Source organism: Patagioenas fasciata, chromosome 21 (assembly GCF_037038585.1).
Source record: "Patagioenas fasciata isolate bPatFas1 chromosome 21, bPatFas1.hap1, whole genome shotgun sequence".
NCBI classification, from domain to species: Eukaryota; Metazoa; Chordata; class Aves; order Columbiformes; family Columbidae; genus Patagioenas; species Patagioenas fasciata.
The window spans coordinates 3,163,106-3,180,115 of NC_092540.1; the positions used below are offsets into that span (position 1 = coordinate 3,163,106).

At 49.2% G+C, this 17,010-nt stretch overlaps 1 protein-coding gene across 4 annotated transcripts in view; it reads left to right on the top strand.

The window, feature by feature from the left end:
* LOC136110754 (membrane cofactor protein-like) overlaps positions 1 to 6,408 on the top strand; it is a 28,540-nt gene extending 22,132 nt beyond the window's left edge. For 3 of the 4 annotated variants that reach the window (XR_011742109.1, XR_011742111.1, XM_065854371.2), the window contains 2 exons: positions 234 to 340; positions 659 to 806. Coding sequence is in view for 1 of the 4 variants with exons in the window: in XM_065854371.2 (XP_065710443.1) it covers positions 234 to 300 (67 nt within the window). In the remaining 3 variants the exon portion in view is untranslated. Of the gene's footprint in view, positions 1 to 233; positions 341 to 658; positions 807 to 1,300 lie in introns of those variants that run through there. The other variant, XR_011742110.1, reaches the window with a different exon arrangement.
* The last annotated feature ends 10,602 nt before the right edge of the window (positions 6,409 to 17,010 follow it).

A 17,010-nucleotide genomic window follows, 5' to 3' on the forward strand; every position in this document is an offset into this window, starting at 1 on the left:
GCCATTAAGAAGCACTAGCTTTGCACATTAACGAGGTCCCACACCCCACAGCCGCAATGGGGAAAGACGCAACGGGTTGTCCACACTCGGTAAAACAGACTCAACCCACCCGTCCTCCATGCAACCGAGCGTCTTCTCTCAGTCCAGCTCCCAGCTGGACAGAATTACCTCCGCAGATGCATACTGTTGCTCTAGGTGTGTGTGTTTATGTCTGTCTGTCTGTCTTGCTGCAGGGACCACCGTCATGGCTGCTGTTCCTGTTGTTCCCCTGCTCTGCGGAACTGGCGCTGCAGGAGTTGAGGATGCTCCGAGGGAGCCGGCTCCAGCCAGCGAAGGCTCAGTGAGTCAGGAGGGGTTGTGACGACTGCAGCAAGGCTCTGAAATTCCCTACGGAATCAGGCAGAAAAGGCGGGGAGGGAGGAAAAGTGGAGATGGGCAAGAGGGGGAAAAGCGGGGGGTGGCACCTACTGTTTTCTTCCTCCCTCCCTGTTCCTACCAGCCGACGGAGCCGGCATCCTCCTCTCTGCCGTACTGCGCAAATGAACGGAGTCGGGGATAAAAACCGCAGCGCCTGCGGCCTTTGTAACAGAACAGCCCGAATTCGGTCGGGGTGGGTGGATGGGTGTACGTACAGCCCTTGTCTCTCCCTCTCTCCCAGGCTGCTGCCGAAGCCGCGCAGACCGTGGTCACCGTACATTTGAGCTGGTTCTGAACCCAGCGGTTGTTGCTAAACAACCGGACCTGACGCTTGAGATGTCAGCGAGTGAGTAATACAGATTAAATGCTTATGCTACCATATCCTTAAACTTGTTTAAGCCTCAGCATGCTGAAAGGCTACGGGATAATGTTCCCTGCTGTACGAGAAAGCAAAGTTACCGCTCCACTGCATAACCGGGAGACTTCCTCAGCCAGAAGGACCAAGCTCAAAGCTGGTTGTGTCCTCAGCACTTCCAGGCAGAGTTGCCATCTTCATTGCTGGTCGCTTTAAGAAGAGAGGTGAAAAAATAGTATAGTAAATGGTTAAGAGAGAAAAATGTTCTCCCCTTCGTTTCTTCATCCTCTCTCCAGAGCTGCCCTCGGTCTCCCCTTCATCCTCACCCAGTCCTTCCCAATCCTTCAATCCCTGCTTTCTAACACTTATTTCTTCTGCAAACCTTCACAGAGCCATCCCTTAGGGCTCCCTTCAGCTCTCCCTGATCCTACCCAGCCTGTGGCAAACTCACACTTAATGCAAACGAAAGCTGAGTTTGGGCAAGCATTTTTTTCCCTTCTTTAATTATTCCCACGGCATCGTTTCCAGGTGCAATCCCTGCTCTAAGCAGTTTGCAGCCCTGCAGACACTTAACCGCTTACAAGGCAGAAGGGGGAAAGTGAGGAAGCGAGGAGAAAAGCGAGGAGAAAACCCCAAACCCCAGGACTTTCCCCTTCCCCGTGCTTTGCAGCTCTGACACGTCATCGTTACCACCGCACGGCGAAACGAAACCTCGCGGGGCACCCGTGGGCACGGGGTCCGCACCGAGGGGTTAATGGCTTTGCTGCTGCCCCCTGCCCCTGCCCGAGGGGCGCCCAGCGGGCAGGGTGCGGGCAGGGTGCAGGCAGGGAGCTGCCGGCACTTTGAAGCAAGCGAAATCCAAACGTTGAGATTTGACACCCAGCCCTCCGCCAATCAGCGAGAGCTTTTCACCTGCCATCCCCTCCCTCCACCAATCGGGTGGCGCCGTTGCGGCCGAGAGCCCGCCCCCGGGCCAATGGGGAGGCGGCGCCGCCGCTGGGTTAATGATGCAGCAGTCCAGGGCCGAGTATCACATGGGAGCTGGCCGGCTGCCAGCATGGAGACACGGAGCGAGCAAGGTAAACAACTTTCCAACGCCAAAATGATGACATTTAATCCCGAAATGCTAGCTTCCCCGGCTCGGCTCATCCTTAACCCCTTTCAGCTGCTGTTGGAAGCGTCTGGAAGGCACCGTCTACCTGTCCCCAGTGGGGTTTTTTTTTTTTTTTGGTGGGGTTTTTTTTTTTGAGCGAACTGGACGACGTGCCCTGCAATGATGACTGCGTCACCGTTTTTACCACTTTGCGAACTACGCAGTGACAAACCTCCGAGCTCCGAAACGCAGGGCGCCTGTTAACCCCTCCACCAAACCCTCGCCAACATGCCAGCCTCTAGAGAGACAGGGGGGGAATAAAAAGCCCAAACAAAACATGCAAACAGCAGTCTTTGCAAAGTTGTCATCTCTCCCCCACGACTACTACCCTCCTCTGCAGTACAGCAATGCCGGCAAGAGTGACATTAGTACAACCTGTGCCATCGTTCCATTGAGAAAACAGCTCTGACGCAGAACAGAGCAATCATACCCAGCCTAAATAATAATAAAGGCACTTCGGGATCCGAACTTAGGGACGCCGGGGGAAAGGGATGCCCTGCAAATAATTAAAATACGTAGCTGCAGCTCAAGCCCCATCCTGATCAAAGGGTACGTACGTGGGAAAGACGAACCGGACCGAAGAGCTGCTGCCCGTGCACCATCTGCGCAGTCCCCAGCCCTCCGCTCGCCGTGGAGCGCCGCAGAATAGAAGGTTCCAGAAATTTCCTTTCCGTTAACCCTTTCGGCGTCTGCCCACTCTCCCTCCCCGCGGGATTAAGCGCGCCGGGTCTCCAGCATCGTCAATGGGTGAAACCTCCTACGCCAACCGAGCCCAAATCCCGTCTTTAAATGACGCTGGATGGTGGCAGGAGCCCAGTCCCTGGTGTTTGGTGGCACTTCTGTTTCTGGAGCCCTCTGTGCCTCTCTTGCTGCCTCTCTCCCCTCTTGCTGCAGCAGCAGGGCTGTTGCTGGTAAGACCTATCGACAGAGCTTGCTCTCTCACTCTCTCGCTGAGCTCTGTGACGCAGCTCTAAATTCTCCAGCCTGCTCCCTGTGTTATAAGAGCGGAACTGCAGCTTTCCAGGGAGCCCGTGCCAGCGGTGCCAGGGCCAGGCGAACCGAGGGGAACGTCGCTCCTGGACTCTGCACCTCTTTTTGGTAATTATTATGTTCCTCACCTCCGTTTCGGCGCTTCCTCCGAGGCTCCCAGCCTCGCATCTCCTTCTCTGCTTCTGAGTCATGCTTGCTGGGTTAACTCTTTTAGGATTGGTAGTCAGCAATACAAATCTCGAACGAGCGCAGCTGAAACCACAGCCAACTTTGTGGTGGTTTCTGCTTTAAAAAAAACACCAAAGCAAATCTTGGCTCTAAAAAACAAAAACGCACACACGCGCGCACTCACTCGCACGCGTTCCAGTAGAGAGTTAGTGCTTTTTGATTAACCGTTTCGGCGACAGGAACCACTATTCAACTTCCTAAAAGAATATATTTGAGGCCTATGTCTTGCAAATCCTCAGCAGGCAGTTACCCTGGAGCACAAGGCAATTTAAAAGGAGCTGGTACTGTGGACAAACACGGGTCTTCTGGGCATAAAAATCTGCTGCTGGACCCACAAGATGTTGATCTGAATGTGGTTCAGTGCGGCAGATGCACGGTGCAAGATAAGGTACTGAAAGTGCTAGAAAGCCATGGGCTCCTCTTAATCTGAACAGGATTAATAAGTGTTATCACACGCACAGATTGAAAATGACCAGGGAAGTAATAACTGCGTTCCTGGAGTCACCAGAACGCAGTCAAAGAAAATCCACAAGCGGCTCTGTATTTCAGCCCAGCAGGCATCACCAGGCAGGTCAGATTTTGCAGGTGGGCACTGTCTCCTTGTGTCTGCCCCAGCACGCTCTCCACTCTTGCAGCCTCCGAACTGGGCAGCATGGAGGAGGATCAGGGGCAGACCGAGCATCTGGGAATCAAAGAGGAGCCGGCACCGTGTGCGGGAGTTCACGCGTCAGTCTGCACGGACAAAAGAGCCGGCAGTCCATTTGAAAAACATCAAACCGAGACACAGAGATCACTACAACGCAGCTACATCTGCCATTTTCATTCCGGACTTCAGAGCTGGCTGCGAGCTTTGGGTTTTCACTACAACCAAAGCTGAAGTAACCGCTTTTTTTTTCTTTCCCCCTCTTTGCAGCGTCTGAAGAGCCTGAGCTATTTTGGGATTTGTCTGTACTACACTGAAAATGACACCTGTTACGCACAGACACAAATGAGAAGAATTGCAAGCTCCCGGTTTCTCAGATAGGATTCTGCAATAAGACACAAGAATCCTATGAGCTGGTGGGGAGCTGGGAGAGCAGCACAGGCTCTTGGTGTGGGATGAAGGGGATGCGAATCGAACAGTATAAAAGATGTAAAAAGGGCTGTTGTAGCTGATGCAAAATGAAATCAAACCTCCGTGTGGCCAGGAGAAGTCGTGCTCAGTCAACTAAATGCCACAAGACGTTGGTTTCTTACGCAACCAAACCCATGGGACCTTGAGCCTTACACAGCTTTGTGGCCAAAGCTGCATTAACTGCTTCGGTTAATGAAGGTACAATTGGCAGAGCGCTCGTGCAATGACTCACCCGCGGTGACGCTCGCGTTGGGGCTGCTGCTCTGTGCCATGGGGGTGTCTGGGCTGGTTCCAGTGACCCCCAAGTTCTCTCCAGAGCTCCACCAACACTCAGATTTTCCACATTCCCCATTTTCCCCGTCGGGAAATTCCAAATTGTTTCTTTTTGGTTGCTTTCAGGGGAAAGACAGCATTTATTTTACGGTTTACTTTCTTTTGACAATGACCGGCCATGGGACTTTTCTACCTTTACCTGGCTCTGGGTATTCACTTTATGGTGGTATTTGGGCTCCCGAGAAGACTCAAAGCTGTGCTGAGAGACACTCAAGAAAACACAGCACAAGGGAAAGCTCCAGCACTCGGAACTGAATAATGAGATCCCCAAAAAATAAAGTTGTCTTCTCACCCAGTTGAGTCAGTTAAATGTTGGGCAGGCTTTGGCATTTTCTGGGAGCTGAAATAAGGAAATAGAGGCTGTGATTCCATAGTAGAAATCCAGGCTGCTTTTCTAAGTGGAGCCCATGTACATGTTTTGTTGCAGCTTTATTTTCCCCTCTCCAGACTCGGTCTAAAAGCAGGAGGCAGAACTTCGGTTCTGTAAGAACTGACTACGAGGGGCAAGCTTGGGAAATGGGAATAATCCATGGCCATGGTGGGAGGCAGGGGAACACAAGTATTAATTCCAAAGCGAGGAGTGACCTAACAGCTGAATACAACTGTGCCCTGGGCTCTTACAATGCTGATTAAAACCAAATTGATAGTGCTAGACAGTGTAATAAGATATCACGACTTAAGCTTGAACAGTTCAGGCTGGATGTTAGGAGAAAAATCATATATTTTTGGGAGGGTGGGAGGGGTTGAGCCCCCAACATCCTTACCAAGTCTGCCATCAATTGATAATTTCCCTCAGCATCATAAAAGGATCATTAATTAACGAGCAAGCAGAGGAGCTGCGGGAAACTGCACCTAAAGGTGCGTCCTCAGTTCTCTGGCACCTCCTCAATAGCAATAACACCCCCCATCCCGTGTTACAATAATCTGACCCTCGTGCGCGTTGTTATTGGGGTTGTGGCTGATAAAACAACCTCAGCCATCCGCTGGGGAAGGTCCTGGGGTGTTTTAACGAGGAACGAAGCCCTGCCGGTACCAGCCGGGGAAGCCTTGGCTCAGGTTTCGGTTTAAATGCCATCGGCCGCTCCTTCCTCCGACTACAGGAAACTGCGATTGTTAAAATCGGGGCATGTTCCTGTTTAACTAAAAGGCTGAGATCAAATAATCCAGCGGCCTCGGTTGTGCCAAACAAAATTCCTGCCCGAGACGCGGCAAGTCTGAGCAGCTGTAAATCTATAGAATAACCCCCGGACGTCGGCGGCCGTGCGCGTCACCTCGGGGAGCCGAGAAGAGCGAAGAAGCGGGGAAAGGAGTGTAAAACGTAGCGATAACGCTTAGCGCAGTTTTCTTCAGGTTACCAACCCGAAGTGCTGCAAGTTGCTTTTAAATAGTTTGTTTTTCAAACGCTGACGTGGGGTGAGTCTTTTTCGGAATGTGACATTTGTCAGCACTACCTCTTCCTCCCCAAACGCTCACAACCTCAGCAAAACGATGTTTTCCAATAAAAGTCTATTGTGACACAGAATTCCCAGCCAGCTCCATCCAAGGAATACCCACAAAACCAGGAACAGCACAGCCCATGTGCCGGGACGGTTTCCCCAACCCTCACCAATCAGAGGGTGATTAATACTCTTTTAATCTGAATACCGTAATAGAAAATGGTCCCTAAAAATATCTTACTCAACTTTTTGCTGCAGTAAAACCATTGACTGCAAATAAAGAAGTAATATTAGTTGCTGCTTGTGGGAACCAGCAAGTTTTTTATGTTTGCTTGTTTAAAATTACTATATTTTAGATACAGGAAGGCTGAATTAAATAAAAGTTAAATAATTTGACCCACCTTGGATGTAGAATTACTGATACGGAAATTCAGGAGTTCCTTGCTCCCAGGTTTTATTCAGGTTGTGCCTCTTGCTTAATTATCGTCCTGATTGCCCAGAAGGCCCCCAGTCAATTAGTGATTCATGAGCATCACCTGGCTTGGGGAGGAGATTGATAGGGAATTATTTCAAGGAGGTACTTCAAAGAAAAGCAGAAATTAAACTTTAAGTCTTCCTTCTCTTTTCACGTGTACGTGGATAACAACAGACGATTTGTGCTCTTGCAGTCCTGTTGCACAGATTTCCAGGAAACTCAAGGCTGGCAGCTCCAAAATAAGGATATTTGCTAATGCAGCTCCCGGAGTCCATACAGAACGCTCCACGTGCACATCAGCTTTTGTTGCACTGTGAAAAGTTAAGAGTGTCACAACAAACATTTAGCTTTAGGGGTTTTTTTGAGTCCCAAAAGGTTTATTGTTATCCAGACGAGTTTCATTAGCGAACACCACAGCAATGGCCTCTGCAGTATTGACACGGCTTTGCCGGTGTGTGTTATCCCCACCGGGGGCCCAACAACAGGAGGAAGAGCAGGCAGGTGTGTAAATAACAATTAAAAAGCCCTTCTGAAATAGGTTTTAAAGTCGATTCCGTGCCCATGGCTGGGTGCGCACAACTGACCGTCCATGAAGATGGGGACGGGGTTTGTTTCAGAGTCCCGTTTGGGGGCTGGTTCAGGGGAACGGGCGCAACAGCTGGTGCTGAGGTCCAAAGCCAGGGGTGCGGGTTCATTCCCAAGAGCAGCTGGGGTTGTGTTGGTATCGAGGAGCCACATTTGTGTAAACCGCTTGTATTCTTTGTGCAAACCGAGCCCATGCAGCAAAGCAGGCGCTGAAGTGGAAGTGAAAACCTGGCCCTGCCTTTGCAAACCTGCAGTCCTGGGATTTGCCCTGTGAAGTCGAAGAAAACCCCAGCTGGAATTACTGAGATCCGTTCCAAAGAGGTGGCACCACCTTTGCAGAACGAGCTGCTTCAAAGCAGATCTTGTGCCCCGTGTTCAAGGTATTTAACATCCTCAGCCCCCTCCCTGGGCAGCACGATGATGGAGTTTGACGTGGAGCATCCCCGGACACCCCAAGCAGCAGCTTTTGCTCCCTTCCAAATCTAAGGAGCCAAGAGGGCTGAGACAAAAGTAATTATTTCAGCTATTAGCTGCTAAGAATAGAGCCGGCGGGGGTGCCGTGCAGGGCTGAGGTGCACAGCCGGAGGTAGCACAGAAATAGCCGATCCCCACGCTCAGGAGCGTCATGAGTCACCAAAATACACAGGGAGGGAGGGGATGGGGATAGGTAAAATCCACCCTTTGGCTACATGGAAAGCAGAACACACCCCTGGGCTGATTGCGGAGTTTTTGGGGAGAGAACGGCATTTTGCTGAGGTTTTCCTGAAGGAGAGGGCATCTTCCCCATCACCAGGCGCTGGACCACCCTCCCGCATCCCACCCACAGGTTTCTGCCGCACGGGGAACTTCAAATAGCCCTGATGCTGCTGAAAGGTACCAAAGGGGGGGAACGCAGCCCTGGGGCCGCACCAGCCGCTCCTCCTCCCACCAGCCTCCCATGGGCACGAATATTTGCAAAACCCAATATTACCGGGGAGGGGGGAACAGCGGGATGGTGGAATCTATTGATCTCCAGCCAGCTGTATTTCACGGTGTTTTCCTAACTTAACCGCTAATCTCACTTGAAGTTCCCTTTACAAATACATTCTAAAAGGTTAAACAGAAGAACAGCAGCTATTTAAATACGGGATCAGTAAGTGATGAGGTGCTCAGCTGGCTGCGCGGGGATGTCTGTAACATCTTGTCCTGATGCTATTTAGCAAAAAATCACATTGGTATCGCTGCATGTTTTTACTCAATATAGCTTGGAAGAGGCAATTTGCCTTCTGTGCTGTTTGTGCAGCCCAGGGTACAACACATTCCTGATCTATGACGAGGTTTCCAAACTACTTAGTAAAATGAATAATAAGGGTAGTAAAAGTTGTACAACTTTGATTTTTACACAGCAACCTTTAGCGTTGGGTTTTCCAACATGGGGAGGAAATAGGGGTTTTTGTAAAAACCACCATACCCACCCAAAAAAACCCCGACAAATTCAGGGTTTAAAAGAAAATTGTTGTATCGGTCCTGGGTGCGACAGGAAAAGAAGAGGGTTGAGCTCGATAGAATTGAAGATCTCAGCTGGAACACAGACAGGGCACCAGACAGCTGGTTAAAAATAGATTAATCCTAATTACAGCCGCACTTCTGCTTTTTTCAAGGTTCCCCGTTCCACGTGGGGACGTGGCCGCTGCGACCGGAGGGGGGAACGGTCCCCAGGGCGGCAGCGAAGAGGCCGGGGGGCACACGCTGCCCGTTATCCCCCAATCCCGGCATCACACCGATGACACGGAGCGGTGGGGACGGCGGCAGTGACCGGAGCGACAGCAGCGTCGCGGCCGATGGGCGCAGGATAAGCTCAGCCCAGGAATCTGCTCTCCCAATGAGCAAAACCAAACTAAGCAGCTGGAAAACGGGGTTTCAGGTAACTCGCGCTTTGCTGGTTAAATATTTAACCATCTCCACTTCCCACAGGCTCCTTGAACCGCCAGCACATCCACAGGAACTGCCATTAATCCCTATTTATTTCCTCCCAGACAACATCCATACAGAGACTTAGTACCTCATAAGCAGAACTACAAGATGTTTAGCATGAAATAAACATATTTAAGCCTTTGCTTTCAAACTACAGTAAGTTTATTTCTCCTGTAAAGCCTATGAAAACAACTCTTTTCCCACCCTAAAGGATGTATATTCATTACCAGTTTAGCCAGAAAAATGCATCCCTTTGGCTATAATGATATTTGGCAGAAAGCAGGAGTTAATGCCGTGTTTTCTCTGCGTTTCTGTAGCAGCAATGAGAAGGGAAGCACGAGGGCCCCTCTGCTCCAGCTGTATCTCGGGCTGTGAAAACCAGCGATGGAGAGACCTTCTAGCCGGTAAAACAAAGTACAAATTTCATCAAACACTCCTGCAATATCTTGGATTTGTGTAACTGGGGAGAAACTTGCCCGCAAGTCCAGGGGAAACAGTGAGAATCACAGTCCGGCTTGAGTCTGCTCAGATGTTTAAGGAAATAATAAGTCCAGGTGGGTGTTGGGACACGGGAACGACAAAGAGCAGGACCTGAAATGCCAACAGCATCGTGTTCAGGGCTGAGGTTTTGGGGATGCTAAGGTTTTGGGGGTGCTGAGGTTGTGGGGATGTCAGGGTTTTGGGTTTGCTGAGGTTTTGGGGATGCTGAGGTTGTGGGGGTGCTGAGGTTTTGGGGGTGCTGAGGTTGCGGGGGTGCTGATGTTGTGGGGGTGCTGAGGTTTTGGGGATGCTGAGGTTGCGGGTGTGCTGAGGTTGTGGGTTTGCTGAGGTTTTGGGGATGCTGAGGTTGCGAGAGTGCTGATGTTGTGGGGGTGCTGAGGTTTTGGGGATGCTGAGGTTGCGGGTGTGCTGAGGTTGTGGGTTTGCTGAGGTTTTGGGGGCGCTGAGGTTGTGGGTTTGCTGAAGTTTTGGGGGTGCTGAGGTTTTGGGGATGCTGAGGTTGTGGGGGTGCCAAGGTTGTGGGGATGCTGAGATTGTGGGTTTGCTGAAGTTTTGGGGGTCCTGAGATTTTAGGGGTGTTGAGGTTGTGGGTTTGCTGAGGTTGTGGGTTTGCTGAGGTTGTGGGTTTGCTGAAGTTTTGGGGGTGCTGAGGTCTTAGGGATGCTGAGGTTTTGGGGGCGCTGAGGTTTTGGGTTTGCTGAGGTTTTGGGGATGCTGAGGTTTTGGGTTTGCTGAGGTTGTGGGTTTGCTGAGGTTTTGGGGATGCTGAGGTTTTGGGGGTGCTGAGGTTGTGGGTTTGCTGAGGTTTTGGGGATGCTGAGGTTGTGGGTTTGCTGAGGTTTTGGGGATGCTGAGGTTTTGGGGATGCTGAGGTTGTGGGTTTGCTGAGGTTTTGCGGGTGCTGAGGTTTTGGGGGTGCTGTGTACCACGATGCCAGTCAGTTATGTCCCCCTAGGGACACTGAGGCTCACGGGTGTCTGATGAACACACATCGTTAGTTCTGAGCAGGACCGTCAGTTCAGTGAACAGTGGTTGTACCCACAGCTCATGGGAGAAGATTTCACTTTTCCGTTTTTGACACTGATTTCCTCTCTGCACCGAAGTGCAGATCCAGGATTCAGGGCTCACTTTTCGACAGTTTTAATTAAACGAGAACGACGCGCTGGCAGAACAGCTGGTACCTTTGGGCTGACGTCCCTGCTTTGATCTCCGCAGAAACCAGCGTCCCATATCCCAGTTTCTGGCTGTCCCGCAGTCCTGGGTTGTCTGTCCTGCTGTCACCTTCCAGCTGCCCGAGTTATACCCTGGGTAGAAGAAAAATCTCCCATTAAAATTCACCAACAATACGACAATTGGCAAACAAAACAACAGGGGAAAAAATAGGCATTCTTAAGCAGCTCTCTAAGCATTATTATGCCACAATTTAAGCTCATCTGGTTTATGGGTGCACCCCCAGCGATGCTGCCCGTGCGCAGCAGCACAGAGCGATGGAGACGGGGGGCAAATAGCGGTGAATGCGTCTGTCTGCAGCCGCTGCTTTTAGAAACGGAGCGAGAGATGGGGAAACGTGCTGTGATTCATCCCCATCGCCTCGGTCCCCGCTGCCGCCCCCGCTGCAGCACCCACGGGTGCCGGAGCCGCCAGACGCAGCTCCAGCTTCAGCATCGCCTGCCGAGACGCTCCCGAGCACCCAAACCTGATGCCACAAAGGTACTGAAGGGAAACGAAATGCTTTTTATTACCGAAAATTATCATTTTTGGAGTGTTTTCATCAGCTCGGCTGAATAACCTGACATATTTTGTGGTTCCTGCAGGTACCGGCCGAGGTTTATTTCTGCCTGTTGTCTCAGCCTTGAAACTGGGATTGTAAATTGTTTTGGCTGGGGATAAACTGTCTTTGCTGCCCTCTGGGTCTCAGCTGAGGCTTCTAGACAGTTCTAAAAATAAGTCATTATAAGCTATTATCTTTTAAAAATGCTTGTAAAAAAGAGGGAGCGAGCAGAGGCTCCTTTCCCAGCTCTTTTCTCCTCGAACTGCCAAGATTATTGCTTTTTAAATGGTGTCTTCTTGGTCAGTTCTCTCCCATAAAACATATGCACACAACAGTCTACAAGTATTTTGCACTTATATAGCAATAACAATTTGAAACCCACTAGTAAGTTCTAAAATCCAAGCGATTAACAAAATAAAAATGAACCTCAAAAAAATACCTTTCTGCACAAGTTGGTTACTCTTCCCAGCATGGAATTATTTTGCAAACAAATCTCAGTTAAAGGTTGAGCTTTTCTAGTTGTTTTCCCCTAAGAACAACTAGATATTGTCATTTTTGATGTTATGTAGGGTTTTTTCCTCACTTGGCCAATTCTGCTTAGTCACATTAGATTAGATTAGAATGGGAGACCTTTGCTTTGAGCGATTCCTTTGTGTAATTCGTAAAGTAGGAAACAAAACATTCAACATTACAAAACAAAACAGATGAAAATACTTTCAGCTTTCCTCGTGTTCCTGCCAACTATTTTCCTTTTAAAAAACTACACATAACCCAGCTCCTCCTCAGCCTGCCCATGCTTGTATCACTTTACTTTACTCCTTTAAAGGGGAAAGGAGAGCTGAGGATTAACTCTGAGCCCGCCTAAGGCAAGAACTGGTTTTAAGCCTCTAAAACGTCTTCTAATACTATCCTTCCCCCCCAAAAAAACCAAGGCAATAAGAACATATTGTGAAGAAGGTACAAACTTTTAAGACTTCTTTAAATACATATTTTGAACAGCACCCCAAAGATCACCCATATTATTAAGAGAACACAGTTTATTTGCCCATTGAGTGCACTGGACACGAGTCTCCGCTTTTCTCTTTTAGAGAATTCATCTTAAATACGCAGAGTGTGAAGGCTCCGAAAAATCAGAGCTTACATAAGGCCATAAGGCTTGGGGTACACTAAGTAATAAATAACAGAGGCTTGCAGGAGGTTGATTCCCCCTGAACCCCAACTCCATCCTTGTTGAACTCAACGATTTTGTTTGTGGAAGTCTCGGAAAGTTTAACCTACCAGCTCGGGGCTGGGTGGTGACTTTGGGATTTGCAGTGGCCGCCAATGTGCCTTTCGGTGTCTCAGGTGTGCACAAAACACCGTGGGGTGTTTTTGCTTCATGCGCCGCTGGCCTGAGTTAACCCGTAGCCCTATTTTCCATCGGTAACCACGGCAACCTGCATTATCTCGCGGAGGTGTCTGTCACCCCGTGGTAGTAACACCCTGCTCGTCACAGCCCAACCTACAGTCCCACCGCACGTGCACGGCAATAAGAACCAACCCAAAAGTGAGGTGGTGTTTGCAGAATCCTCGTTTCTAACGCAATTCGGGATGAGTAGGAGGTGGGAAGAAGGCAAAGCGGGTCCTGGCGATGCCACCAGCTCCTCGGTGGCCGAGAAGGTGTTTTGGGGTGGATGGGACACGAGCGCACCCTGCATCCCGCTGCAGCAGAAGGGATGCTCGAGGTGAAACGAAGAAATAACAGCGGAGTTAATTAGACTGTTAAGCAGCATTCCTTATTTTATCAGCACTGGGGAACACTGGGGATCACCCTCCATAAGCGCTCCAGCGACTGGATGCTCTTGTGTTGCTTATATTCATATAATTATTACATATGCATTACAATTTTTGAAAATTTTTACATACATCTATACTAAGAAATAATTGAGGATGTTAGTTATAATTGTTTAGTTCCTTACGATACATCTATTAATTATTAGTTAAATATAAACTAAGCACTCTGCTTCTAAGCAATATATCGCTTAATCTTCTGTCTCTTGTCATGCAGAAGGATCTAAAACTTGAAAAATATCCCCTCGTTTTGCAGGTGGTCGGAAAGCATTCATCTCACGTCAATTGGTTAATGATGGGCACGTCTTTTATAACTTAATCACAGCGTGCATTAGTTTGGCAGCTTCTCTTCAGGGTCACTGGTACCATCACCTTGGCAGGGAGGGGGATCCTGGTACCTGAAAGCAAAGGGGCTGCTCTAAGACTTAAACCTGTACCACAGCTGCTCATTAAACCCGCCCGGGGGTGGCAAAGCGGAGGTGTTGCCTCTGGCTCTGAGCAAAGCCTGGGAAATTAAGCCCATCCTGTCCCAAAACTGTCATTTTGCACTGGCCTCTGACACAGAACAGGCTCAGTTTGCAAGCCACAGGCTGGGTTTTGTGGATTTCAACCCCTAACATTCTGTGATTTAAACGACGATGCAAACGTTTGGGTTTATTTTTCTTTCCGGAATAAGAAATCAAACTGGGGATGAAGACAAGAAGTCTGCAGTCGCTCCAGAAAGCAGTCAAATATCCCTGCTGCTATAGGTCGGCTAATTACAGATAACAACACAACAAATTACAAGTAAGAAAATGTAGACATAAAATAACTTTGTGGAGCTTCCCTACTGCAGAGTATCTTTAAAAAGCCTTCTAGAAGGCCTCTTACCACACCTTTATTCATTATTTTTGTAAGAAAAGAGCATAAAAGAACTTATTCTAAACTAAATATTTAACCACATAGCAATTAACCAACAATGATGAATGGTAAACAGTCCCAGTCCCACGCTAAACCAGGACTTTAAAGCCCGTTTATCTAAGCTAAAGCTGCTCAAGGGGAAAGGCAAGTTTATTGAGTAAACTTTGTCTCAGCCACCTCGCTATTAAACCAGTCCACAAACAGAAACTACACCATATATTCCATGAGAGAAAAGAATACAAGGAACAAGAACGTAACAACCCATCACGTGGAAGTTACAATGCTATCTGGAGCAATTATCCCGAAATATAAAAGCAGAGAAAACACGGAGCTGTAAAACAACCGCTTCCAACCCCCTGTGGCCTTGTGCTAAAATAGCAATAAGTGAGGGACAAATTCCGCCCGTTGTTCCCAGTTGGCCCAGGGCACTCGTTCCCACTTATCCACTGGGGAGGAGCCAGACGGGGCAGGATTTTACCCACGGGGATCCCTTTGCTGAAGTGTAACAGAATTAGCTTATTAGTAGTAACAGTATTAGTATTGTTTTTATTATTACTATTACATTTTATTGTATTTAGTATTTTATGATTTTATCTTACTTTTACTATTTTATAATATTTTTATTTTGATTACTTTTATTATTTTAAAATACATTTTCTTTTACTTTGTTTTATTTTATTTTACATTATTTTATTTTATTTTACATTATTTTATTTTATTTTACTTTATATTATTTTACTTTACATTATTTTACTTTACATTATTTTACTTTATTTTATATGACTTTATTTTATTTTACATTATTTTATTTTACTTTATTTTATTTTATTTTATTTTATTTTATTTTATTTTATTTTATTTTATTTTATTTTATTTTATTTTATTTATTATCTTTAATTCATGCTCCCCCCAGGGAAGCAGCGCACCCCAGGGAGGGCCGTTCCGAAGCCACCCCCCCATCCCTTCCTCTCCCCACCCCTGCATCCCCGACCCAGGCGGCATCCCGGGGGCGGAGCGCAGGGAGGTGCGCGGGATGCGCACGGGATGTGCGTGGGAACCGCGTGGACGGGATGTGCGTGGGATGCGCACGGGATGTACCGGCCCCGCTCCCCCCACCCGGCGCGGTACCTGCCTGGGGCTCAGCACCCGCGCAGCTCCGGGGATCCGTGGCCCCCCCTGCAGTCAAGGTCACCCCACGCTGACTACAAGTCCCAGGAGGCCGCGAGTGTCGCCAAGCGCGGGGGGGGGGAGGAATTGAATCGTTCCGGGCCCCCCCCAAGGTACCTTCTCCCAGCGAATCACGGCGTTTTCCTCTTCATTCCCATCACACCCGCGATGTCCGGAGCTGGGGAATGGCTGAGCAACCTCTTTAAAATCCTGCGCAGGAGGGGCTGATCTATTTTGGAATTTTCTTCAGTTTAAAAAAGAAAAAGCAGCAGGAGGAGAAATTAATGTCTAAAGGTTGGGTTTTAAATGCTACGTGTTCCTTCCAGGTCTGCAGCCACTATCTGTGTCACTGAGCATCTCTGTGACCACCGTCCAGTACCTCCACCATCATTAGCGGGTGTTATTCTCCCTCCCTCTTAGGATGTAGGGGGATAATCATTCCCCATTTAATGGATGGGAAACTTGGCACAGCACAGATTAAGTGATTTGCTGACAGGCACATAAGAAAATTGCACTAGTCAAGCATTCTCTCAATTATGCCATCCTTGTAACTGCATAATTTCCCTGCGTGATTCCAAACGTGGCGTGTGGGGCTTCATCTCTGCGAAGAGCGTGGCTACCATCACTCAGCACCCACGGGTCACACTGGTCCGTGTCCTCAGCATGGGGGTCCACGGGGCACAAAGCCACGTCTGTGGTCCCACAGACTCGGACCTGGGGGTGGCAAAGGCTGCCGGATCCAGGAGGATGGTGCAGGTAGGATGTGCAGGTATGAAATCGTACTATTCCCATTATGAAACCATGTTATAACAAGGAATCCGAATCACGGGTAGGTTACGTGATTTACCCGAGGTTATACAATGTGTCAGTAGCAGAGCAAAGAACCAAACAGGCCAAACTGGCCTGTCCTTCAGGTTATTCTCGGTGAATTAGTCAAGTCCTATCTCTGCATCTATTTCCAGGGATAGAACCTCTGATATAAGCTCGTATTGTGAGCTGATTCTTCCTTCCCAGCCCACGTTTACAAGGGACACACGGGGACGCTGCACAAACACCCGAACGCCACTTCGCCCTTTGCCGACAGCTCCTTCCGCAAACCCAGTGGAAATTCCCCGCTGGTGCCAGCACCGGGGCCTCCGGAGACCGGCCGACCTCCCTGGACCCGGCCGGGAGCTGGGACGCTGCCATCTGGGTGCAGCATTCCCGTTGCAGCCCCGGGGATGGATAATCCGGAGCGGGGATGCTGGTGGGAGCTGAGCCGGGGCTGCACCTGCCCCTCGCCGCCTGCGTCATCCCCTGCTTGCTTGTTTTTTCAGGCTCCCCTGCCCTCATTTCAATGGGCCTTGCCTGCCCAGCCTCCTAATCTGCCACTAAGTGGGACTGCCGATGAACGCCGCGATAAATTTAGAAAGAAATCTTTGTGTGGGTCAGAGGAAAAACACGGCGGCCCGGGGAATCCGAGCTGCGGCTCGGTTTGATTGCCCTCTGCTCTCTGCCTGCGCAGCGCGATTTAACGCGGAGTTTCTTACCCGTGAAAGCAAGAGGGATCCACGGGGTTTATAGCCGCTCCTCACCCTGCTGGGGTTTATCAGCCGGGGATGCCTTCTTAGAAAAATAAGCAGTTTTAACAAATATTAGTTACAAAAGAGCGGGGAGGAGCGTCGCTTGCAAGCGGCCGAGCCGCCCAAGCTCAGAGCACAACCTGACATTTCAGCCAGAGCCTCTTAAAGAGCAAGTTTACCTTCCCCTAGGACTGGTTTATGAACAGAAGGAGGGAAGGCAGTTTTATTTAATTCCCCTTT